Source organism: Erythrolamprus reginae, chromosome 3 (genome assembly GCF_031021105.1).
Source record: "Erythrolamprus reginae isolate rEryReg1 chromosome 3, rEryReg1.hap1, whole genome shotgun sequence".
Taxonomy (NCBI): Eukaryota; Metazoa; Chordata; class Lepidosauria; order Squamata; family Dipsadidae; genus Erythrolamprus; species Erythrolamprus reginae.
In genome coordinates this window covers 133039661-133065124 of record NC_091952.1, presented here as the reverse complement: position 1 = coordinate 133065124, position 25464 = coordinate 133039661, and the positions used below count along the sequence as shown (strand labels likewise).

The window sequence follows — 25464 nt, the reverse complement described above, 5'->3', positions numbered from 1 at the left end:
CTCAACCATGAGAAAGAGCATATCAGGTGATTCAACACTCATTTTCATGGTTTTCCTCCCCCAAAACTAAGGTGTGTCTTAAACTCCAAAAAATATGGTATATCAATTGCAGATAGGCAGTGTTCTTTTAGTCTATGTCATCTGTTTCTCTCATGTCTATTTCATCTGATTTCTACACTAATCTATAGAATATATTCCATTCCTATATTATTTGTTGAAGAGTTGAGGATTAAATCACTTCATACTGATAATTATAAAGTGTGTTTCTCAAGGGTCAACAAATTCAAATTAGCCCCATTTTTCAATAAAATGTAAAAAAGAGCAAATGAACATATAGGTATAAAATCACAAGAATTTTTTACTTAGTAGTACTATTTTATATTCTCTTGAATATTCTACAACAATGGAACAGGGTAGTTTTTCAGCTCTAGCTTTCTTAGCAAGCCCGTTAACAGAATACTTTTTCAGTGATGCAGAATAACTATGCAATTAACAGAACTTGATTTAAGTAAACCAATAATTCTGGCCCCTTCAGTAGAACAGAAATTTATGAGTTTTCCACAATTCCTTATTACCATTACTTCAGAGCATCTCTCTGGAAGGATTCTGGATATTTTTATGACTAATTTGCATTCTATTTTCTCTTATCTTCATTTCCAGATAGTTTCTCCAAACACTTAAATTCTACTTTCTTTCCAAGCTAACCTATTTAAAATATTACAATGAACATACCAATTAAATGAGTTCTTTTATAATGATGCTAATAAATTGAAGCTATGCATAATCTATGAAATCATATGGCTTATATATATAATGTCTGTACTCTGAATAGCAAGAACAAAAATAAGTTTTCTTACAATACACTTAGTTAATGCCAATGTGTTCTTTTTTAAAGCAACATGAGCAGAAGCATAAGACCTTTGCTCAAATGTAATCCAATCTAATGCATTTGGAACCCATATCCCAGCTCCAAGATGCACCATGACTGAGGTGTCTTTAGAGTCAGACTCCTGGTGATTGCCTCAATTTGACTCTACAAATTTCTTGGCCAATTTTGGGAAATGTTTGACAGATTGACTGGGCCAATGTCATCCAAGCTGGTTTTGTGTGTAAAGTGGAGCTAGAACTCAGTGTCTCCTTGCCTCTAGTCTGGTGCCCCATCACTATACCAAACTCTGTCACAATGGTATTGCTAAGTTTCACATTCTCAGTTTTCATTGTGGGTTTATAATTAGATAACACAGGTAGTCCTCAGAATCCAACCATTGGGGCAGCAAACATTCCAAGTTACGCTGGGGTAACTGAATCATGGTTACTGAATGTTCTAGTCATTCCAGCAACCCCACAATTGTGTAATTCTGATCTAGGCATTTAACTGCTTTTCCCTTACAACTGGTTGCAGAATCTTTGGTCACCTGAATGCCATTTGCAACCTTCTCTGATGATTTCTTCAGAAAGTTAGTGGGGAAGCCAGAAGGGAAAGTCACAAGACACTGCAATAAATGCCCCCCACCAACATTTTCCCTTGTGTTCTCTGTGCTTATGCCAGCCATTTGCTGTATATCCTTCCCATCCCTGAACATATCTTTCTTGCACACTTGCACACTCCACAACCCTTCCCTGACCGGCACCATGCGTCCGTCACACCCTTGTGCACTTTCCTAGACCCATAGCATGCCTCTTGCACACCACCTCTCTTCGCAATGCATTCCTCTGACCGTTCCTAGTCTACCCCCTCATATTATTGCACCCCTCTTGCACATTTCCTGGCCCAAACTATTAGCATGCCTCACCCAGCAGCCGTCACTTACCTTCTACAGCCCTGGGACTTGAACTTCTGACAGGCTACTCCAATGCCTTTGGTTGTGAGAAGTTAGCAAGAGGTTTCCTTGTCTAATCACCATGGGATTTGGTTAATGATGGCAAACAGGATCAGGGATTGCTGTTGCTACATTAGTGGTAGTATGACTACATCAGTTAGTGATGGAAATAGTGGTGCCAATTGCTGTCATAAATTGAGAACTACCCGTTTTAACTGCCCAAAAGATGCTTTAAGGTCTATGTTGTTGGCACCCCAGGGATGTATATTGAAATATTCAATATGATTATGACATGTGATTGAAGCCCTAAACTTTTGTCCCTGCATGCAAAATTAAGGCAAAGGGTGGGGTCTCTAGCTTCTTTTGACCTCCCTAGTGTCCCTGGAACTTTCTGCCCAAAACAATACATGAGGAGTGTTATTCTTCTCAATATTTTATTAGTTTCCCAATAGATTGCATGCCCCAGTTGATTTAATTATTTTCGTATTTCCAATTATCAAATGCCCAACCCTAGAAATACTCTTTAAAATTACTTTGTTTGGAAAGTGGAAAGGCTGAGAGATCATAATGAGCCCAAAGATATGGTAAGCTTCCATGCCTGACGACAGACTTGAATCCAAGCTTTCGAAGACCTAGTCCAATATCTTCATTAGTATGGATCACTCTTTTTAGACACTTCTTGTGGCCTCTTTATTTGCAGCAGACTGAAAATTACATTTGCTTTAGTTTCTTTCTTTCATTACTAATTTGAAAATTGCTGTATTACCATGATCTGGGCAACAGTATAATTATCTTTCCCCATAGTGATTGTTTGTGTATTTTTTAAAGAGTGGAGATTAGGAAATTACATTTTATCCTTTTTTAATGATTGGGTTATTTCTATTACTCCTTGGGGAGAGGATTTTTTTTAAATCTCTAACTAACATACCTCTATGCTACATGATATGGATGTGATACTATAAAAGTGATTTCACCTTTTACATTTTAACCTTTAATTGTTAGAAAGGCAGCAAAGACTGTGAAAGCTCTATTACTCTCACATATCAGGTGAAACATTCCGAAGTACTGATAGTGGCAGAAAGAACTACCAAGCCATTGTCCAAAGCATGAGGTCAGATCAGGTCAGCATGTGGAAAATCAGAGAGACGAGGTTTTCACCTCCAGCTTCTGCTCTGTAGACCTCAGCATTAAAATGCAGGCAAAAATGAGTAACAATATTAAAAGAGAAAACTAGTTGCTATAATTAAAGGGAATAACAGAGCACTAAAATAACACAGCATACTTTCTAAACAACATAAACCTGCAAAGACTGTTTTCTAATAGAACCAGAAAAAAGATATGATATTCCATAAGAAAATGGAAAAATAATTATTTCAGAGAAAGCTAAGAAAATGGGTAGAAAATAAAATATCCTCCCCAGTCCACTTACTAAAACATGACATTCAGAGCACAAAGCAAAACTGGCAATAACAGATTTCTAAAGTTTCATGAACTCAAATAAGCTCTGTTGCTACAGACACATGACCCTAATTGAGCCCGTGCATTGCTGCAGTCATAAATCGAGGCATCCAGTTGACCAGAAGTAATTTTTAGTACTTTCTCGTGGTAGCTGTTAAGCGAATGTGATGGTTTTCAAGGGAATCCGTTAATTTCAATGGACATTTTTTTTTTGCTGGAAATCAGCAAAAAGTACTGTGAATCAAGGTCATGTGACCACACAACAATGCAACCAATCATAAAACTGATCTTCTTGACATGCAGCCATGTGACTGGGAAGAGGGGCAACCAATTATATGATGGCTAGGGATGATTAACAGGCATCTATTTGGGCTGAGAAAGCAATAAGAGGCATTACGTTTGTTAGGAGTAAAAGACACCCAGGTCATAGCTAAGAAGCTATCTATACACTAACACCACTATACATAGAAAAATTTAAATACAATCTTTGTTGAAAGAAGAAAGCTATTGAATTCTGAAGTAGCAAAGCCTGATACAGGTCAAAGATAAGATTTGTTGCATAATAGACTAATGATATTTGTTTGGATAATCCATTAACATCTTAATGCCTTGAGTCTTCGGAGAAGGGTGGCATATAAGTCCAATTAATAAATAACATCTGCTTATATTCCTTTACCTATACAGGTAATTCTAAGTGGAAGTAGTTATTATTCTAGAGAAAACCTAATCTTGGTCATTTAAGGATCCAAAATCCTGAAGTTAATCTGACATGTTCACAACTAGACTGAAGTTGATCCAAATAAATGGCTTGCAAATTATTTTGCTCCCTGGTAAGAAAAAAATTAGCAAAATATTTACCCCATCTGGTAGTGCCCTCCAGCATACAGCACTGACAAATTCATTTGTGTCATCCTCCTTGCGGTCTTTGTCCAAGACACTTTTCACAGTGTCAAATTTGAAGGTTAGCAGTGTCTTTGAGAGACCTTTATAGTACAGGTAAAGTGAATTATTTTCACTTCCTACAACCAAAAATAAAAATATAGGTTGATTTACATAGAAACATAGAAGATTGATGTCAGAAAAAGACCTCATGGTCCATCTAGTCTGCTCTTATACTATTTCCTGTATTTTATCTTAGGATGGATATATGTTTATCCCAGGCATGTTTAAATTAAGGTACTGTGGATTTATCAACCACGTCTGCTGGAAGTTTGTTCCAAGGATCTACTACTCTTTCACTAAAATAATATTTTCTCATGTTGCTTTTGATCTTTCCTCCAACTAACTTCGGATTGTGTCCCCTTGTTCTTGTGTTCACTTTCCTATTAAAAACACTTCCCTCCTGAACATTATTTAACCCTTTAACATATTTAAATGTTTTGATCATGTCCCCCCTTTCCTTTCTGTCCTCCAGACTAGACAGATGGAGTTCATGAAGTCTTTCCTGATACGCTTTATGCTTAAAACCTTCCACCATTCTTGTAGCCCATCTTTGGACCCGTTCAATTTTGTCAATATCTTTTTGTAGGTGAGGTCTCCAGAACTGAACACAGTATTCCAAATGTGGTCTCACCAGCGCTCTCTACAGCGGGATCACTGTCTCCCTCTTCCTGCTTGTTATATCTCTAGCTATACAGCCAAGCACCCTACTTGCTTTCCCTACCGCCCGACCACACTGCTCTCCCATTTTGGAATGTTTATTTCCATCAGTTCCAGCTCAATCTAAACTTTCCACTAAAACCTTTCTACTATACTTAGAAGAAAGTTTTCTACTTTAAAGTAGAAAACTCTAATGTAGGAGTTAGATTAATTATAAGCTGTGTAATTTGATATAACCAATTCATTCAAAGTATTCAATACTCAGAAAGTGAATGGAAGGTGGTAACTACCAAGCTTAATACAATTTAAGAAGCATACATCTGAAGATGTAACTTTTTTTGCGCAACGGCATGATTCCAGATGCCAGAAGGTATTTTCTATGACCTGCTTTAGATGTTAAGAGTTCAAGGAAAATGCTGAAATACCAAACAGGATTTAGAAGATAAGAAGTGATAAAAAGTCCAGCGTACAGACCACAGAGATTACACTGGGGATATTTTTTCACTACTGAAAAGAACAGTAAGCTATGTTATTGTACTATAGGTTACTTTATATTACCAACTGGAAAATTGAATAATAGTTCTTTTCCTTGTCATTTTGGAGTTTGAGATTACTCAGTTTTTCCAGTTGATTTGAACTATAAAGACTTGGGATAAACAAGCATTTTCTCAAAGTTTTGAACCTCCTTCTTTTACATTTCTTGAAAGCAGATGGGCAGGCAGCTGTTAGGCACATTTTTAAACATCAGAATTTCTTTTTTTATGAAGAAAAGGGATGGATCCAGTCAATGATTTTGTTGATATTTCATAGTATATTCAGTTTTATTGTAATATATTGTCATAAACTTGACACTGATAAATGCTTAAACTTGACAGTATGTTTAAATTTCTCTGCTCAAACAGCTGTTTACTTACCACAGGCAATATAGTCTCCATTAGATGCCAAGCCTACAAAATTCTTCTCATTGATGTGACCTTTAAAAGAACGCAAACAATGTGGCTTCCCTACATTCCACAGCTTTAGCTGGCTATCTGTTGACCTGAGGACAGAGATACAAACTTACAAATAAATTGGAAATTAGGAGAGACTCCCAGGTAGGCAAAATCAGCACAGTGTAAAACTTAAGATAGGCAGAAAACAGATTTCTGGTACCATCTGTATGTAGGACAATGCAAGTAACAAGGGAAGCTGCATTCAGCAGAAACCACTCTCTGGGTTCTGCAAAGATTTGTTTTCCAAGCAAAAACACGTAAAGTCCTTTGGGAAGGGGTAAGGAAAACTTGTTTCAAGTAAAGAAGTCAGCTTTAGTATCAATAGCCTTGTAACTTATTAGACAATACATATTCATAGAAAATGAAAAGCCATGGAGAAACCCAAGATACATTTTCCTGTAAAACCATGTTAAATTTACTGAAATGTACATAACTCTTACATTTAATTCATTGAGGCTTATGCCACTGGAATGAATCCCAAAGAATACCTGTTATGTAGATTCATAGAACTGTGGAATTGGCAATAAGGATCATCTATTCCAACCTTCTTTAATGTGAGTAAAACCAATTAAACCATCCATAATAGACAACTGACCAGGCTAATCTCTAGAATTAAGTGAACCCAAATGTACCTACTTCACTATTTCATTATTATACAGATAGCCCCCAATGTATGCCAATTGAGGTTAGAATTTCCATCACTACACAGAGTGGTCATAAAACACAAGGCCATTTGAACTGCATCACTTAGCAACAGCAAACACAGCATCCCCAGTTGCCTTCGTAACTCCAAACACATGGAGTTGTTAAGCAAGAGAGAGCATGGGAGCTGCTGCAGGGGTGAAGAGGAAGCCTTCAGAGGTCCAGTGCAAGCTCGTGTGCAAGCTGGGGTCCTGCAGTGCAATGCAGCATAAGTTCAGGGAGGTCATGAAAGGAGTAGGCTCTGATTCTTGAGTTTCTTGGCACGCTATGACTCTGGGGGTCCTCATTTTACCGACTTCAGAAGGATGGAGGTCTGAGGCAACTTTGAGCTGGTGAGGCTCAAACTGCTGAATTGCAGAATCAGTCTACAATACCACATTCTCACTGAACGTGTCCTCGGAGAGTGTTCTGTCTGGGTGCCCCCCACAACAGAGAGGGGCGGCAAACAAATCTGATTAATAAATAATGACTGTACCACATAACTACTGTACAGATCTGAACATCAAGGCATTTTTGCTTACAATTAAGCAAAATCTAGCTTACTGCAACTTGTACCCATTATTTCTAGTTAGTTCTTAACTATCACCCTTATGAGCCAGCTTGGTGTAGTGATTAAAGCCCCAAGCTAGAAACCAAGAAGCCATGAGTTCTATTCCTGCCATAAGTATAAATCAGCTGAGTGACTTTTAGCAATCACTCTCAGCCCTAGAAAGCAGGCAATGGCAAAATGGGGTGGGGGGTGGGGTCCTTATTGCTTCCATTCATGTACATAAAAACTGATATAATTCTCTTCAGTCTTCTAAACTAACACTTAATTTAAAATAAAGGGTAAGATTTTGCCTGGAGTGTTTTTAAATTCCAAATTTAGTTTAATCATTACATAAATTGCCTTCTGTTAATTGTTTATTCCTTAATTTGACCAAATTATTGCTCCCTGCATATAAAAAAGCAGCAAATCCTAGGTTGCATGTTATCCCATGAGGGCACTCCTGCAATTCTTAGAACATCTGCAAGTAAAAAAATCTACCTTTCACAACAATAATGGAATCAAATATTGCCTCTTTTTCAGTGATTACTATACTAAAGAGAAACATGAGTTTAAGTCTTCACAGAACTAAGCATTTATTTCAGTATGTTGTTGGCAACTCCTAGAAGTGTGGCTGAACAGACAAGAATTAAACAACAACAAAAAAAAACCCTACTAGTTATATAGCCCTATCTTTCTCAGTTTCTTCAGCACTAATGAGACACTCTGGATCTAAAAGAAGTGAGAAACAGTTTTCTATTTTTGTTCTAATAAAAGTACTAGAATCTGCTGTACAAGTTGACAGTTCACACAAACACATAGTATATGCATACAGTCTTGCTCATAAGCAGTGCAAAATACTGATTTTCTGAAATTCACCAAGAATTAGAAAGTGTAGAAGCTTTTTATAATACTCACGCAGAGACTATTTCTTCTCCGCTGACAAACTTTGCATATGAAACAGCTTTGCGGTGCCCTTTGAAGACCATAATGGGCTGTTTAGTGTTCCGAAGATCATAGTAGTGGACACAGTGATCTTTGGAGAAATTGGGAGGGGAGGAGAGAAACAAAAAATATTATCCAAGTCAAAATAGAGAATAATGTAAAGACAGACTGAACATAAGGCCACATAGATTGGGGAAGGAGATTCTCCCTCGGTATTTACAGTATTTCCCATTTAGTCTAATTATTAAGCAAGACAAGTTTCTAATTTTTCCTCCTAATTAAAAGAAATAAAATTTCCTTCATATAAAAGGGGAAAAAAACTATTGCTGCTGCCAAGCATTTTTTTAAAATCACTGCTGTCAGTCTTGTAAGGTAATCCAGATAGAAAGAATGCTCAGATGAACTAATTCTACTTTAGTGTAAGGTGACATTAATAGAATCTTGCAAGTCTGAATGTAAATTTTCCTACTGTCACATTTATAGGCCAAGAAACTAGGTGTGGTTCCTTCTGAGTCATCTGCCACATGCAGTTACCCTCTGCGGGCTAGGACATCTCTTATCTCACTGTTATCCTGACCATCCCTTTCCCATTTCCCAAGAACATTCACACGAAGCCATGAGTTAAATGCTGCTTGGGACCCTCAAAGTTTTCCTTTACATCCATGCTTAAATCCCATGGATTTCAATCCTAGGCTGGATTTTGATCCCTAGAAATGACTATTTCTCCTCAGAAACTGAACTTCACTATTCAGAATGCCCTGATTTGGAAGAGAACCGCCCTACTAAGAGTTGGTACTGCCACAAATAAGTATTGTAGGTCAACTGGATATCTTTGCTAGAATACAAAAAAGGAAGATATACAGTATTTGACCAGTTTGATCAAGCTTAGTTTATCTGAGACACCCAGTTTCTCAGGATGCTTCCATGTAATAAATTCTATTATGCTAGTTGTTCAAATAAGTACTTGACCAGCAGTACGTTCTCGAGTTATGACCAAAATTGAGCCTACCTATTACAGTTGCAAGTCAAAATGGTCACAAAATGGGTTGATCATGCGACTAACCTAAATTTACAATTTTTTTTAGTGTTCATTAAGCAAATTTGTTGTTTGCTATGGCAGAGTTTTGCTGAAACCATGAAAGTGCTAGTTTTCAGCAAAAACCTTGTAAAACATGTCACATCGCCATGGGGTGTTGCAATCTACCTTAAATGAAGCAATGTTGCTGAATGACCCAAATGTGGTCACATGTCTATGGGAGAGGGCCTAAGGCTCTTTTTTGGGTAAGATGTAACTTCAAACAGTAGCTAAATTACCTGTCATAAGTTGAGAACTACCTGAATTACACAACATAGCATCACATAATGACACGGGTCTCCTCAATCAGCAAGAATATTCTAAAACTATTTTGTGAATTTGTAACTGATCAATAGGTTCAGACAAAAATATTGGGTATAGGCGTTTTTGTGGCAGTGTTCAATGTTTCATGTAGATGTCCAAAGTGGACTGTAGATCATTTCAGCCTCAACAAAACTGTCTGTCTAATATTTATTAAAGCCACTCTTATGTTGTAGTTACAAGAGAAGAAAATGAAAACTCTCTGGAAAAAGGTTTTAATAACATTTAAATGCAAAATAATAAAATATTTGCTAACTGATACTTTCTTTTCAACTAAAAAGCTAGAATCTGTATTAATAGCCACATTTTAAATGATATGGGCAATATATTAATCTATGGCAGGAAGAATGACAAGTATGGGGAATAAATGAAGCAAGCCAAAACATCTGCTTGCAGCTTTGAATTCTTCTTCCAAATGTTGCAATAAACAACTGTAATCCTGATGGCATATGTAGCATATGGTATCTATCAATCAACTTCTGTTCTGATTAATATCTGAATGGCTATTGTGCTCTTAAATTAGTCACACAATAATTTATTATGTTAGAATGTAGTCTACATGCCCAATTGAGCTTTCATTATTATTTTTATCCATCCAAAGTTGTAATTTTTGAGTAGTAACATCAGGATTAAGGCCCATCCCATTAAATAGTGCTTAAACAGTGTGCTATGTTTTGTAATTAAACATTTTATATTTATTTGTTATATTTCTATCCTACCTTTTTCTCCAAGTGGTAAAAACAACACATATGCCATTCTCCCCTCACAATTTTTCCTCATAACAACCACCTACTAAAATAGGTTGCACAGGGAGAGACTGTGTGTACGTGACTGGCTCAAAATTATCTAGTGAATTTGTATGGCTGAGAGAGGGAATTAGTAGTTGAGTCTTGCTGTTGACCATTTTAAACAATTAAATACAACATCTACACTAACTCACAACAGCTCATATGGACCTTTTATTGAACAAGATAAAAGTGTGATCTATTAAAGAAACAAATTATTGTTTTTACTATAAGTAAGAAATATAAAAATCTCAGGTACTCTAGTCACTGCAGAAGCTACTGAAAATGATTTATTGTCATAGCTGATGCAGTTTAGGGCCTTTCTATTCCTTTTAACTATAGATTTAAGATGCTCTAAAAATTGAGATAATTCAGTAACATCAAGAATGAAGAACATACCAAGGAAACAATTATAATTTTAATTCTTTAATCTCCTTGCCACAGTAGCATAGAATGATATTCCAATATTCTCTTTAATCTAGATCACAGGCAGCAAATACTTTTGGGTATAGGGTGGGAAACCGCTAAAATATTTTGAGGGATAATAAATCAATCTTTATATTAGCTAGACTAGGATCATAACAAAGATTGCTATAATTTCATGTACATCTTAAATTTCAGATTTTAGAGATTTCAATGGTTAACTTTTTATTTGATGAGAAAAATTTAAAAAGACAACTCTTACGTGACACAAGCATTATAGAATTTGAGAGCATGGCAAACAACAAAATTGAGATTACCACAATAGGATTACAAAAAATCAATCCAAGAAAAGAATCTGGACAAGGAACAGTTGCAAGAAGAAATCCTGAATGAAGTCAAACTTCTTTATAGGATTTATGAAGTAGGCTGGTGAAGCCTTTGAAGCCTTTCTTTAAAAGTAAAAAAAATGAGGAAATATCAAATCCCGTGATGCCATTAGAATGTTTAAAGATCAAGATTGTGAAGGAGAAAAAGAGGAATACAAAACTACATTATTTGATATTTGTTCAATATTTCTGGTAAACCCTAATCAGGACTGAAAAGATGACAATTTGTTGATTGCACATAGATAGGTTAGGCTACGACTCTAGAGCCACATGAAGCTCTTTGAGCCCCGTTGTGGCTCCTTGTCCCATCACTGGCTGGCCTCACCCTCCACTCCCTCATCTGGCCCGAGAACTTAAGGGCAATGGCGGGAATGGAGAAGTGCTGGCGGCTGATTCTCTGGCGCTGGTTTAGGAACTATCGCCATCCTCGGCGGAGGCTTCCCTTAGGACAACCCTCCTCCCCTGGCTGGCTGTGGTGGGGCCAGGAGGGTGGAGGGGAGACCTTCCTCAAGCAAACACAGCAAAGGCACATGTGGAGGACAGGCAGCTGCTCACTTAAGGAGGGTCATTGGATGTGCCTATCGCCTTTTCCACCCCTCCCACCACAGCTCTTCGGCATAAGCTCCAGTCCAAAGAGGCAGGAAGGAAGGTTGCCTTATGCCACTTCATTCCTGCACTAAGGTGGTGGTGACCCTTCTCCCCCTCCTTCTCTTCTCATGTGGGGGGAGGATTAGATGGCAAGGTGATGGCTGGATTCTTAGAGCAGGAAAGAAGCTGCATCCTTCTGTGTCCTTTTAAGATCCTCAAGCGAAAGTCCATCCTCCCTGCATTCACCTTTGCTGTGCTTTGGTGCTCACTTGAGGAGGGCCTCCCCATGCATGCTACAGCCAGTCAGGGAGTCGCGAGAGGGGGAGGATGGTTGCCCAAAGGGAAGCCTCCGCTGGGGTGGCAATCAAAGCAATACAAAATCCGGGTAGGCATGGCTGGAGGGAGGGAGGGATGTCATATGACTTTTGACTTTACCCTGTTACTTTTTTCTCTTGTTTTTCTCCTTCACCTTCTAAACATTTTTTAAACTTTTCTTTTTCCATGTACTGTAGTTTAATTTGTAATAGTTTACTATGTTTACTAAAAACTTCTATAACATTATTTTTAAAAAGTAGGAAAAAAATCATAAAGATGCAAGGAGGGGAAACTAAAGGGGAACAAATGTTTTTTCATAGCCATAATCTATTTTAGATCCTTTCCAAGAACTGTGTAATCTGAAGATTTAGTTTATAAATATTAAAACTATTATCTATTTTAAAAGGGTAATTTTTTTCTATTTATCTTATGAGACTAAGATTTGACTCTGCAATCAAACTTCTTACAATCCTGCACCCCATCAGCTCTTTACTACATTAGTTTTAAATGGATATCTAATAATACCATTTATCTTTAAGGTAGAGCAAAAGGTAGCCTAAAAGTGAACACCAGGCAGGCATTTAAAGTTTTGAATTAAACAGCTTCCATATAGCTTGAGGTTACATATGACATTCATCAAATGATGGAAATCAGACTTCACACATCAGGGACTTTTTTATTGATATATATGGAATGGCTTGTAGAAGTTCTATTAAATATATTTCTACCAAAAACATAAAACTAATCTCATTCAAAAATGTAATTGGCCAAGATAAAAAGGTTGAATGCAAGATGGTTTTAAAATGGTTTTAAGTCATTCATGATTAGAAAAAAACTGATGTTTGAATTTGTACACAAACATGTGTACAAATGAATTTGCACACATTTTAATTTCTGTATACTGAGAATTAAATATTATCTGCTTGTGAAACAGCAGAATTTTGTAATATTGTGAGACTTGTTGAATACAGTTATAGCCATTAATTTCACTATGAATTTTGCAAAATAAAGAAAATTTACCATATATATTGATCAGTGTTGGAATTGATGTGTCAGGGCTCAATACCCTCAATTTTATTCTTGGAGGGGGGGGGGGTTGCAATCATCACTGCTATGAGAAAACAAATAATAAAACAACTGATGTAGTGATTCCTCTGTAGGAATGGGATGTACTGTCAATTGGGAATGCCTACATGGAAGACTGTGGGCCACAATGATGTAGTCTCTCAGTTGAAGTGACTGACGTGGGGATCTTTTTTTAGTTGCTATAGAAAGACAATGCAGCAAGAGAGGCACAGCCATATGCAACCTCAGAAATGTGAATATCTGGCTTGTAACAATACAAGTTCTCCTGTCAGTGTAAAACCCCAACAAACTATAGAAATTGAAGTTTTATATACAATTAAATTGGAAGTAAATAAAAATGAGAAGTATAGAAAATCATTCTAACAAGTCTGACTATAATAGGTGACTGAGTTCTGTGTCCATTTTCTAGTTGAGACAAATGTAACTTGGAAGAAAGTTTTAAAGTACATTTGGAAAGAAATGATATCTATAAGTCCAGAAATAGCTTCGCTAAAAGCTATGAAAACTCAGTTCAGATTTCAAACAGCAGGCAGGAGAAACAAGGTTCAAAACGGGTTAACCATTCATAAATCCATGAATATCCGTACAGAAATTATAACACATTCTTTCAAAATGTACCTTAAAATGCTTGAATAACTTCATAATGGCAGAGTAGAATTCAATGTAAGCAATTGCAAAGTGATGTATGTTAAAGCAAAAACAAACAAACAAACAAACAAACAAACAAACTACTATTTATGCATACACTAATGTCAAAGGAGACCTGGGGTAACTTATTGAAAGATATATCTCAGAATGGTGGATAATTGCACAACTAAAATTTCAACCTAATTTTTGATGGATAAAGTAGTGAGTAAATTTCATGTTATGAAATATTTGGAAACAGGTAGGTGAAAGGATAAGTATAAATTTAAATAATACAACATCCTGATTTTAGTTGAATGCAGAAAGAGAAATAATATTCAATTCTGAGGACTACGAAAGGGAGTCCAAAATCTCTCTCCGCACTCCCCATAAATGTTTCACACAGATAACGTTTAGACAGTTGTCTTCTTATCCAAGACATCATATGCAAGGAGACTTAAGAACATTCTTGACTTTAAAAAGTTCTGCAAAGAGGAAAAGTGGGCAGGGGAAAACCAAAAGTAAGAATCTAAAGATTCATCCAGCTATATGAGAGTTCTGGAAACATCTTACAAAACAAAACTTTAAAGACAGCATCCATAAAAACTAATATTTTTCTGCCAAAATCCTGTAACATGTTTATATATTCCAATGCAACACAGTCTCTGTATGCCCTGAGTATATTTTGGCTGTCTATTTCACTGTATTTCTTGCCTCTTTTATGCATCCTCTAAGCAACACAAAAAAGAAGCAACTATTTATACAGATTAACATCAAGATCCAAAGAATGCTGGCAAAGTACTGAAAGACAGTAAATATAAGATCATGACTCTGTCTAGACTATAGCAGCTGTTCAAATAAAGTTCATATGAAGAAAAAGTATAGAAAATACATCACATTTTCTCTTGACAGAATAATGTTACCTGCTTATCTTTAATTTTCTCTCCCACTGGGTATAAACCTACCTAAGTAGACTGTATGTTCTGGACTTGACAAAACACAGATTTCTATTAATCCTAATTGACTGAATAAAATATCAGGTAGCAATTTAAGTGTCTAGATAGAAGTCAATCAAAGACTTAATCCTGAATGACTGTGAAGACCCTATGAGAGATGTAATGTAGCTGCTGTTGAATCAACTGAAAATGAATGTAAGACAAATTCCTTGTCTATCACACTTGGCCAATAAAACTATTCTATATTCTGTTCTGTTCTGTCCTGTCCCATTCTTCTGCTCTATTCCAATGATATTGAAATACTGTTAAACAGAAAATTGCCAATAATCCTATCTAACTTGGAAATAGGAATCTAGAAAAGTGTTAAAGTCAACAGGTCAAATTTTGCAAGAATCTTTGGAAGTTATTTAAAACATAATAATGACTTGATTAGAGAAAGGACAGTAGCTACATTCACTAATTTATTAGTGAATGGAAATCTGTTATGGACTTTTTGCTAAGAAAAAAAGAAAAGAAAAAAATTAACTTGTGATTTATGGGTTTGATGATTAGAAAGGATAGACTATGGAAAGGAGGAAATTATGCAGTCACACTAGAGAAAGAGTGTAAAATATAAATGTACATTGACAGCTGTTAAGACCAGAAGTTGCTTCCTTACTTTTCTTTATTTTATTTTTTTGTATTTTTCTTTTACTTTTCCTTAATTTCCTTACACTGCTTTTCTCTCCAAATTTTGTTTTTATTCATTAAAAAATCTTTAATACAAATTATATACAAAAAAAAAATGTATACAACATGTAAAAAGGCCATCAAGGTCAAAAGATCACAACCAAGAAAAGCATGTAAATTTGTACCAAAGTAATCCAAGGAAATAGTTTTGTGAAGGATTTTGAGATAAATGTTACTAATAATAGGTGAACAGTTAAATGAAAGAAAAAAGAACACTCAGTATTAAGGCTGTTTAGCATAATGATTAAAACAATGGTATACAAACCAGGAAACTGTAAATTCCAGGCCCTGCCTGAGGCATGAAAGCTGGCTGGATGATTTTGACCAGTCATTCTCTCTTCTGGCAGGTCCTGCCAGTTCCTGCCATTAATGATGATGACAGGTCCTGCCAGTTCCTGCCATTAAAGGCTGGAGGACAGTGGTAGACAAATAGGCAATATGATTGTGTATATGTGTTGGGAAATAGGGAATGGGGAATAACAAGAGACGAAGACCAGAGAAACCCAGAACCAGCACCAAGGCCATGCAACCTAGGAAAACAATGTGAATTGTCCACAATATTTCATTCTCTTCATAGCATTTTAGCGAGCTCCAATTGGCAGAACATGTTCTGGTCACAGAGGGGAGGGGGAAAGAACCGTTGAACTTACCTGAACGGTCTTCTCGCTGCACTGCAAGGAGAGTCCAACATGGGTTATTCTTCAGCCTTGCTGGAAGGGACTGAGTTAAAAATTAGCATAAATAATTGGTCCAACCCCCTTTGCTGCCCTTCCCAGGTCAGTCTTATAATAAAACGAAGTCATAGTGACAGTAAACCAAGAACTTTTATTAATCAAAAAACTATTTAACTTCAAACGAGATTAACCATTAACCTTGTGTTCCTGGGCCTAACAGCCGGGTGGGTTTGGACTCTCCTTGCAGTGCAGCGAGAAGACCGTTCAGGTAAGTTCAACGGTTCTTCTCCACTTGCACTGCTACGGAGAGTCCAACATGGGATATACCCAAGCTCAACTAATTAGGGTGGGAGAAGGCTGGACCAGGGACGCAGTATGACTATACACTTCCTGAAGTACTCTGCGTCCGAAGGCCGCTTCAGTTGAAGCAAACTTATCTAAACGGTAATGTTTTATGAAGGTATTGGGGGCAACCCAGGTTGCTGCCCGGCAAATGTCCTCAATCGGTGCCTGGGTCGCCCAAGCTGCTGACGTAGCCGCACTCCTAGTTGAGTGTGCTGTGATGCCTCCCGGTATCGGCGTGGGGCCTGACTTGTATGCTGTGATAATACAGGAGCGTATCCAACAACTGATGGTTTTTGATGAAACCCTATTCCCCATTGAAGCAGGAAAATATGAAACAAATAATGCCTCCGATTTTCGGAAAGTACTTGTTCTCCTTATGTAAATTTTGATGGCCCGTCTTACATCCAGTTTATGCCATCTCAACTCTAGTAGTGGATGGGATCCGTGGGTGCAAAGTCTGGTAGGACAATGTCTTGTGATCTATGAAAAACGGTATTTATTTTGGGAAGGAAAGAAGGGTCTAGGCGTAAGATCACTCTGTCCGTATGGAAGACGCATAAGTCTGGTCTGACTGACAGGGCAGACAGTTCGGAGACCCTTCTTGCTGACGTAATTGCCGTTAGGAATGCTGTTTTGATTGACAGCAACCGCAGCGGTATGTCGCGTAGAGGTTCAAAAGGAGGTCCTGTGAGGACCTGCAACACCAGTGGCAAATCCCATGTTGGGAAGCGATGTATTGGTGGAGGTCTGATGTTTGCTGCACCTCTGATAAAGTCTCGAATCCATGGATGTTTTGAAATTGGATGAGAAAAGTCCATTTTGAGGATAGTGGCTATGGCCGCCACCTGTCTACGCAAGGTGTTGGGCGCCAATCCTTTGTCCAGGCCTGATTGTAAGAATTCAAGGATCTGTATCACTGAGGGTGACTGCGGGTCCCGACTCTGAGCTTTGCAGAAGTTGCAGTATGCTCTCCAGGTTGCTTGATAGATTCTGGTTGTCAATGGACGCCGTGCTGCTTGGATGGTATTAATTACTCTATCTAGTCTCTCCCCCTTAGGTGCCACACGGCAAGATTCCACCAGTGGGGTTCCGGGTGGCATACTGACCCCTGTGTCAGGGTGACTTTGTGGTGTGGGATCCTCCACGGTGAAGCAATGGACAGGTCCATCAGGTCCGCGAACCACGGACATCTGGGCCAATATGGAGCTACCAGGAGTATCTCCGCTTGTTCCTGCAAAATCTTGTTGACTACTCGCGGAATCAAGCACACTGGGGGGAAGGCGTAGAGAAGGCCCTCCGGCCAGGGGCAGGACAGTGCGTTGATCTGCTCCGCTCCTGGTGTTGGGAAACGGGAGAAGAACCTGGGTAACTGATTGTTCAGGTGAGTAGCAAATAAGTCTATCTCCGGTGTCCCGTACTTGTGAATGATCTCCTGGAACAGGTTGACATCCAGGCTCCACTCTGCCGAGTCGATAGTTGTCCGGCTGAGCCAATCCGCCTGGATGTTTGACATGCCCAATATGTGCTCTGCTCTCAGGGATGCCAGATGTCGTTCCGCCCATCTGAAGAGGGCATGTGATTCCAGCATGAGGCAGCCTGATCTCGTGCCCCCTTGGTGGTTGATGTGGGCCTTTGTTGCCACGTTGTCGGTGAGGATTAGCACATGCTGTCCCCTCACGTAAGATGCAAAATGCCATAGTGCCAGGTGAACTGCTCTTAGTTCCAGAAAGTTGATGTTTGGAGATGCGAGTTCCTCTGGCCTCCACAGTCCCTGAGCTACTGCTGCGCTGGAATGAGCGCCCCAGCCCAAGAGGCTTGCGTCGGTTGTTATGGTTATTTCCTGTTGTGACAGGAATGGTGATCCCTGCAGGAGGGCAGATGATTTCCACCATGGGAGTGATTGGCGTACTTCTGATGGGATTGGTACTTGTCTTGAAGAGTGGCTGGTTTTGTTCCTTTGAAAGGGGAGAAGGAACCACTGTAGGGGTCTGGCATGTAGCCTGGCCCAGGGCACAATGTCTATGCAAGATATGAAGACTCCCAGCAACTGGGATAGCACTGCCAGTGGTACTGTTCTCCTCCGCTGCAGCTCTGTCACCAAGGTTCTCACCTTGGTCTGGCGCTCTGGTGAAAGGAAGACCCTGCCTGCCATGGTATCTATGTGAGTGCCCAGGTATGGTAGGTACCTGGTTGGGGTAAGATGGCTTTTCTGGTAGTTGACTGAGAAGCCCAGAGATTCTAATGTCCTGATGGCTTCTGTCAGGTCGTGTCGTGCCCGGTTGGGGCTGCTGGATAGTATAATTATGTCGTCCAAATACGCCATGAGGCATAAAGGACGAGTCCTGAGATCGGTGGTGAGTATGTCCAGTAATTTTGTGAATGTTCTGGGAGCTGAGGATAGACCAAAGGGCATGGCCTTGTATTGGAAGTGCTTTCGAAGCAAAAGCGAAGATATTTCCTGTAATCCGGATGAACTGGGACATGCAGGTATGCTTCTTTGAGGTCTATTGATGTCAGCCAGTCCTGCTGACGGATTGCTGCTAGTATTGTCTTTAAAGAATGCATTTTGAATCTGCAGTATCTCACGTAAATGTTCAATTGTTTCAGATTGAGTATGAGGCGGCAACCCCCCGAGGCCTTGGGTACTATGAATACGATGGAGTAGTACCCCTGTCCCTCTTGATGAGTGGGGACCCTCTCGATGGCACCAATCTCCAATAGATGGTAAATTTCTTGGTGTAGGAGATTGCGCTTGTGAGTGTTGTGAAGAACCGGGCACTGCAAAAACCTGGGTGGAGGTTTCTGGACAAAGTCTATGCTGAGACCTCTGGCTATTGTTTTTATTGCCCAAGTGTCTGAAGAGATAGACTCCCAGGAGGCGGTGAAGTGTTGTAGCCGTCCTCCTATGGGGAAGGAGGGCACGGAGTCATTTGTTTCTGCGATAGCCTCCCCTGTTGGAGCCTCTGAACGCCTTCCTGGTTTGTTGAAACTGTCTGTTTCTGTCCCCGAAGTTACTCCTATCAGTTCTGTAGGAGGGCTGGGAGAAGGACCCCTGTGCGTATGACCTTCCGACCTGGGGTGAGGTGGAGGAAGGTTCCGCCCGAAAGGGTTGGCGTCTGGAGTAGGGTATAGTGCGCCTGTCCTGACGTCTGTAGGTTCTGGGCAGGATTTTCTTTTTGTCTTTGTCCTCTACGAGGACCTTGTCGAGAGACTCACCGAACAGTTTGGTTCCGTCAAATGGTGCTGATGCCAGACGCCACTTGGATTTGGCGTCCGCCTGCCATGAGCGGAACCAGAGTAATCGGCGAGAGGATTGATTTGATGCTAAGGCCCGTGAAGAAAAACGTGATGCTGAGAGAGTGGCATCAGCTGAGAATTCTGCAGCTGCCAACAATTTGTTTAAATCTTGTCTCAGGCGCCCATCTTCCGGACCTAATTTCATGAGCATCTCCTGGAGCCACAAGACTGAGGCCCTGTTAAAAAATGAAGCCGCCGAAGCTGCTTTAAGGGCCCATGCCGTCATTTGATGAGATTTCTTGATTAGGTTCTCCGCCCTTCGGTCCTCTGGTTTCAAGCCGTCCGCCATCTCAGAGGGAACGAGTGCATTGGACACCAGGGCCGCTATTGGAGCATCTATAGCTGGAAATTCAAGCAAGTTCTCCAGTTCTGGTTCAAAAGCGTAAAATTTTCGCTCTGAGGCTGTTGGGCCTAGGGCTCCCGCTGGGTGTTGCCATGGCCTCTTAATATTGTCCACAAATAACTGGGGAGCAGGTATGAGGTCTGCATCCTTTTGAGGCTCTGTCAGCACCCTGGTAGCAGGCTGGGGGGCAGTTGCTGGATCTGAAGACTTGTCAGGTGTGCCCAAGGCCACTGCCAGTCTTGCTTTATTAAGAAGAACCCGAAAAATAGATGGCCTGAAGAGGCCTGCATAGGTTGGTGGTTCTGGGGGTGCACCTTCATCTTCAGATAAACCATCATCTGGTTCTGATCCTGGGCCCCTAAAGCCAGCCTCCTCCTGTAATGAGTCATGTGCCGGGGATGCAGGGGCTGGAGCTGCCCATATGTTTCTATGTACAGATGGAGAAGGCTGAGGGGGTGTAGGGGGAGGAACAGTTGTGGCATACTGCTGGATCCCTGCTGCTATGCCATGCGAAAATGCAGAGGCAATCATGTCCTGCAGGGCCGGGGGTATGCGTTGCCAGGTATCAGGGGAGGAACATAGTCCTCCTGCCGTTGGGGTGAAGGTGACTGATGGCAGTGGTTGTGGTGCCATGTGCCACGAGGCAGAAGGTATGGCAAATTCAGATCTTGGTGCCTCTGTCACCTGTGTTGGGCCCCCAAACCTATCCGGTGACCAGTCCTTGTCTGTTGCCGCCCCCATCCCCTCCGGGAGTCTCGGGGGGGGGGGGTAGCACTTATGATTGCCCCGAAATTCTGACCTGGAACTGTTGTTGTGTGAGGTTGAGGCCCTGTTGCCTGTTTTTGTGCTTCTAACTGGTCCTCCAATGCCTTTATCCGTCTCTCTGCCTCTTTTAGAGCAGATGAGGATTGTGTACCTTTGGATTTGCTCTTGGAGGAATGTGTTTTTTCTTTAGCCTTTGTGGCAGGGGGGGTCTGTTGTTCCTTGTTGAGGGACCTCAGCCATCGTTTTTGTAAAGTACATTCCCCCCGAAATTAGCAGCTATGATTTCTCGGCAAGCTGACTCACCAAAATGGCCGTCGTAATACTCGCCCCGCCCTTTCCTGTTAAGAAACAGGATGTCTGGGCTATGCTCGGCTCTTAATGGTGCTCTGGGGTGCCAATCACGCCCTTCAAAATGGCGGGCAGAAGTTAAGGCTTGAGAGGATACACAAAATGGCGGCGCCCAGTGTAAGTTGCCATGCTGGCTTTTGCCGAGGCTTTTCCTCTTGTGCCTTCCTCGGCTGTATTGGGGCCGTTCGATTCGCGACCTTTCCGGCGTGAATGCCTCATTGTTGGGTCGCTTGTAATCTCCTCTCTTTCTTCCCCTCTGCAATAGCAAGATTTCGGGTGAGCTGACTCTGTTTGGCTGCTTCCTCTGCCGATCCGGTCAGCCACGATGGTCGCCCTGATCGGGGTATGGCCACGCAGGCCGGGGACCCCTTCCTCTGGCGACTCCCGGTCCTAGGAGCAGTACCCGCGCAGGGAAGAGGCTCCGACCTGGGAATAACGTTGCAGGCAATACTCCTCAGAGCAGGGGCCCGATCCATCGACAGTAAGTGGAAATCCATGTACCTGTAAAGTAAAGAAAGAGAAAAAACCATTTAAAAGCAATAAATTTAATCAACTAATCTAAAAGACTACACAGAGTCCTAGGAGAAAAAACTCATGTGTCCCTTCACTATGACTGAGTTTTTTAGACTGACCCGGGAAGGGCAGCAAAGGGGGTTGGACCAATTATTTATGCTAATTTTTAACTCAGTCCCTTCCAGCAAGGCTGAAGAATAACCCATGTTGGACTCTCCGTAGCAGTGCAAGTGGAGAAGGAAATCTTTTTCATGCAGGGAAACCTTACAGCTAGCTTAATGTTAGACCTGTCCCAATCTGATTCCATTAAGTTGAAGCAAAATGTTCTTTTACTAGAAGAGTTGGTTGCAGTAAAGTTAGGCTAGCTCACACGGGCAGAAATTGGGGTGGTGGGAAGAGAAGAACTGATGCATAAGCAAGCATGACAGGGCAGGAAAAATAGGAGGTTGTCATCTAATAATGATATGGTCCTTGTTTAGCTATTGCAATCAGGACTATCAAAACTGAAATCTCTAAGCACCGTGGTATGTGATATTTTGCCTATTGAACATTTTGCTTAGTGACAGAAAATCTAATCCCAATTAGGGTCTTTCAGCAAGAACTGCTCTCTGAACTGAACTGAAACTGTTATTTCTCCTACTGTTGGTATTGTATATTTATTTCATGTGCTATGTTGTTCATAAAGAGAAGTAAATGAATCCTGCTGAATCAGTTTCCTGTGTGTGCTTTCTGGATTTGATTTTTGCAACGAACTCTGACAAATGTATATTTGTTATCATTTATCTCACACTATAATTCCATTATTTCTTTATAATTATGTGGCAAAAGTAGTCCTTGAATTTCAACAGCCATTTAATGATTTTTTAAATCATTAGTAGTCCTTTGAATTTCAACAGCCTCAAAAAGGGGTGCCGTATGGCTCATAAAATGTCATGGTAGCATGATCACATATCAGGCAAGTTTGCGTTTATGATCTTGTGGTCATATATCCACAGTTTGCATTTTTGTCAGTTTCTAGCAAAAAGCTCACTCAGATAATGTGAATGGATTCACATAAAATTCAGTTAACAATTTAAATGAAAATGGACAAAAAATTCATTCCCGTGGGTGTCCCAACTTATGACTGCAATGATTTATAACTAAAATTTAGCTCCCAATTATTTTTGTTTTATAGTGACTGAATTTTTAATATTTGTCAAGAATTTAAACTTGATATTAATTATTTAAAAATATATTCAAGTTTATTTTAACATCAATATTCAGTGGTGATTACTATTTCTTTACATTGCTACTTCTCATATAATTTTTGCTATTAATTTCTGTACCAAGAATATGTTTCATTTTGCTTTTATGTACCATCTTTTGACTTTTAGAAACATAATTTCTATCTCACTTTTTGTTAGAAAAATAACTTCATTGGACCAGAAATGCTTTAGGTTGTAAACTATATTACTAAGAAATACTTAAAATAATGGAAAGTTTTATACATAATTTCTTCCTCTTATTTTTCTGATATTTTATTATCCAATATCCAGAGTTCTTTGGAGTTAGGCATTTGTAAACCTTGTAACTAAATCAAAAACTTCATCTTAAGTGAAAGAGTTATTGGCCCTGTGATCCTGAAAAGATGCCTCCTGGACAGAAAGCAATTACTTTAGCTTCTGAGAATTCAATGGGTAAAACTGAGTTATATTTTCAGAATGCTATCTATCTAAAATTTGTCCTAAAAATAAAGGCAAAATACAACATTTGCAGATAAATATCTATCAGCTTTTCTAAGAATGACTAGCTCCTACAAGTTCTTGTAGTTCAATTTAACTTATTACATGTGGGTTGCGCCTATAGCTTCCTCGGTTATAAATTTCTTGGTCTGCTGCCCAATTCATTTCTTAACAACACTGGAAAGCTTCTAACACTCTTTTCAAAAGGATAGCAATGGAGAACTGAAATTCTCATTTCTCCAACGTTTACTTGAAGCAATAGAAAGCAGAATTCCGGCATTGTCAGTGGCACCCTATTTCAAAAATGACTAATTCTAGATACGTGACTGTATATTGGCATTATATTATTATAAACCATTGCTAAATGGCTAGAGATCCCAAAACACTTATACACGAACATATAAAAAATCATATTCTATTTTTCATGTTATTCATTTTGTCCCACACAAAAAGAGCAAATTTTTTCACCTACCTGCACAGCCGAAAGCAAGATGATACCTGGAAGAAGGGCTGAATTTTACACAACACACATTTGCTTTGGCCTCAATGCTTGCTACAGAATTGTCCAAGTTGGTTGACCACAGCTTCACTAAGAAAAGATAAAAGAAACACAAGCAAAATGGTGAAACCTCTGGGCTAGCGCAGGAGTTCATGGCCACCATGACAGCCGTGGACCTGACTCAAGTAGTACAGGGTCCGATTCACGAGGGGGGGGCACGCACCCGACATGGTATTCCTCTCTGAACAATTGAGTAATGGTCTGAGACTAAGGGGCTTAGAAGCGTTGCCTTTGTCATGGTCAGACCATTTTCTATTGCGGCTTGACTTCCTGGCTCCAATCCTTCCCCGCAGGGAGGCGGAACCAACTAGGTGGTTCCGCCCCAGACGCCTGATGGACCCAGAGGGCTTTCAGATGGCGCTTGGGGTTATTCCAGATGCACTCATCCACAGTTCGGCAGAGTCTCTTGCTGAGGCCTGGGACAAGGCTGCAGCGGAGACTCTTGACCGGATTGTGCCGTTGCGACCTCTCCACGGCACTAGACACCATAGAGCTCCATGGTTCAACGAGGAGCTCCGGGAGTTGAAACGCCAGAAGAGACGTCTAGAGAAGCGATGGAGGAAGAGTAAGACTGAATCCGATCGAACACTTGTAAGAGCTCATATTAAGACTTACAAAGTGGTGCTCATGGCGGCAAGATGCGAGTATCAGGCCGCCTTGATTGCATCAGTGGAATCTGGCCCGACCGCTCTGTTTAGGGTGACCTGCTCCCTTCTTAACCAGGGGGGAGTTGGGGAGCCCTTGCAGAACAGTGCTGAGGACTTTCACATATTTTTCGCTGATAAAGTCGCTCAGATCCGGGCGGACCTCAACTCCAATTGGATAACAGAGTCGACTGACATTGAGTCAGTCAAGGTGACTGGAGCCCGTACTTGTCCATCTATCTGGGAAGAGTTTGATCTGGTGACACCTGATGAAGTGGACAAGGCCATTGGAGCTGTGAGTTCCGCCACCTGTTTACTGGATCCGTGTCCCTCCTGGCTGGTCTTGGCCAGCAGGGAGGTGACACGGAGCTGGGCCCAGGGGATTATCAATGCTTCTTTGGGGAGGGGGTCCTTTCAGGCTCCCTACAAGGAGGCACTTGTGCGCCCACTCCTCAAGAAGCCTTCCCTGGAACCAGCCATTCTCAACAACTATCATCCAGTCTCCAACCTTTCCTTTATGGGGAAGGTTGTTGAGAAGGTGGTGGTGCTCCAGCTCCAGCGGTTCTTGGAAGAAGCCGATTATCTAGGCCCTCAACAGTCAGGATTCAGGCCCGGCTACAGCACGGAAACTGCTTTGGTCGTGTTGATGGATGATCTCTGGCGGGCCTGGGACGGGGGTTTATCCTCTGTTCTGGTGCTTCTTGACCTCTCAGCGGCTTTCAATACCATCGACAATGGTATACTTCTACGTCGGCTGGAAGGGTTGGGAGTGGGAGGCACTGTTCTTCAGTGGTTCTCCTCCTACCTCTCTGGTCGATCGCAGCCGGTGTTAGTGGGGGGGCAGAGGTCGACCTCTAGGTTTCGCCCTTGTGGGGTGCCTCAGAGGTCGGTTCTCTCCCCCCTGCTGTTTAATATCTACATGAAA

At 40.5% G+C, this 25464-nt stretch overlaps 1 protein-coding gene across 2 annotated transcripts in view; it reads right to left on the bottom strand.

Moving 5' to 3' along the window:
• Nucleotides 1-25464, bottom strand: part of COP1 (COP1 E3 ubiquitin ligase) — a 136158-nt gene that overhangs the window by 31952 nt on the left and 78742 nt on the right. For both annotated transcript variants that reach the window (XM_070746704.1, XM_070746703.1), the window contains exons 15-18: nucleotides 23809-23925; nucleotides 8016-8133; nucleotides 5792-5916; nucleotides 4137-4297 (exon numbers count right to left, since the gene is read on the bottom strand). In XM_070746704.1, the coding sequence (XP_070602805.1) occupies nucleotides 4137-4297; nucleotides 5792-5916; nucleotides 8016-8133; nucleotides 23809-23925 (521 nt within the window). The remainder of the gene's footprint in view (nucleotides 1-4136; nucleotides 4298-5791; nucleotides 5917-8015; nucleotides 8134-23808; nucleotides 23926-25464) is intronic.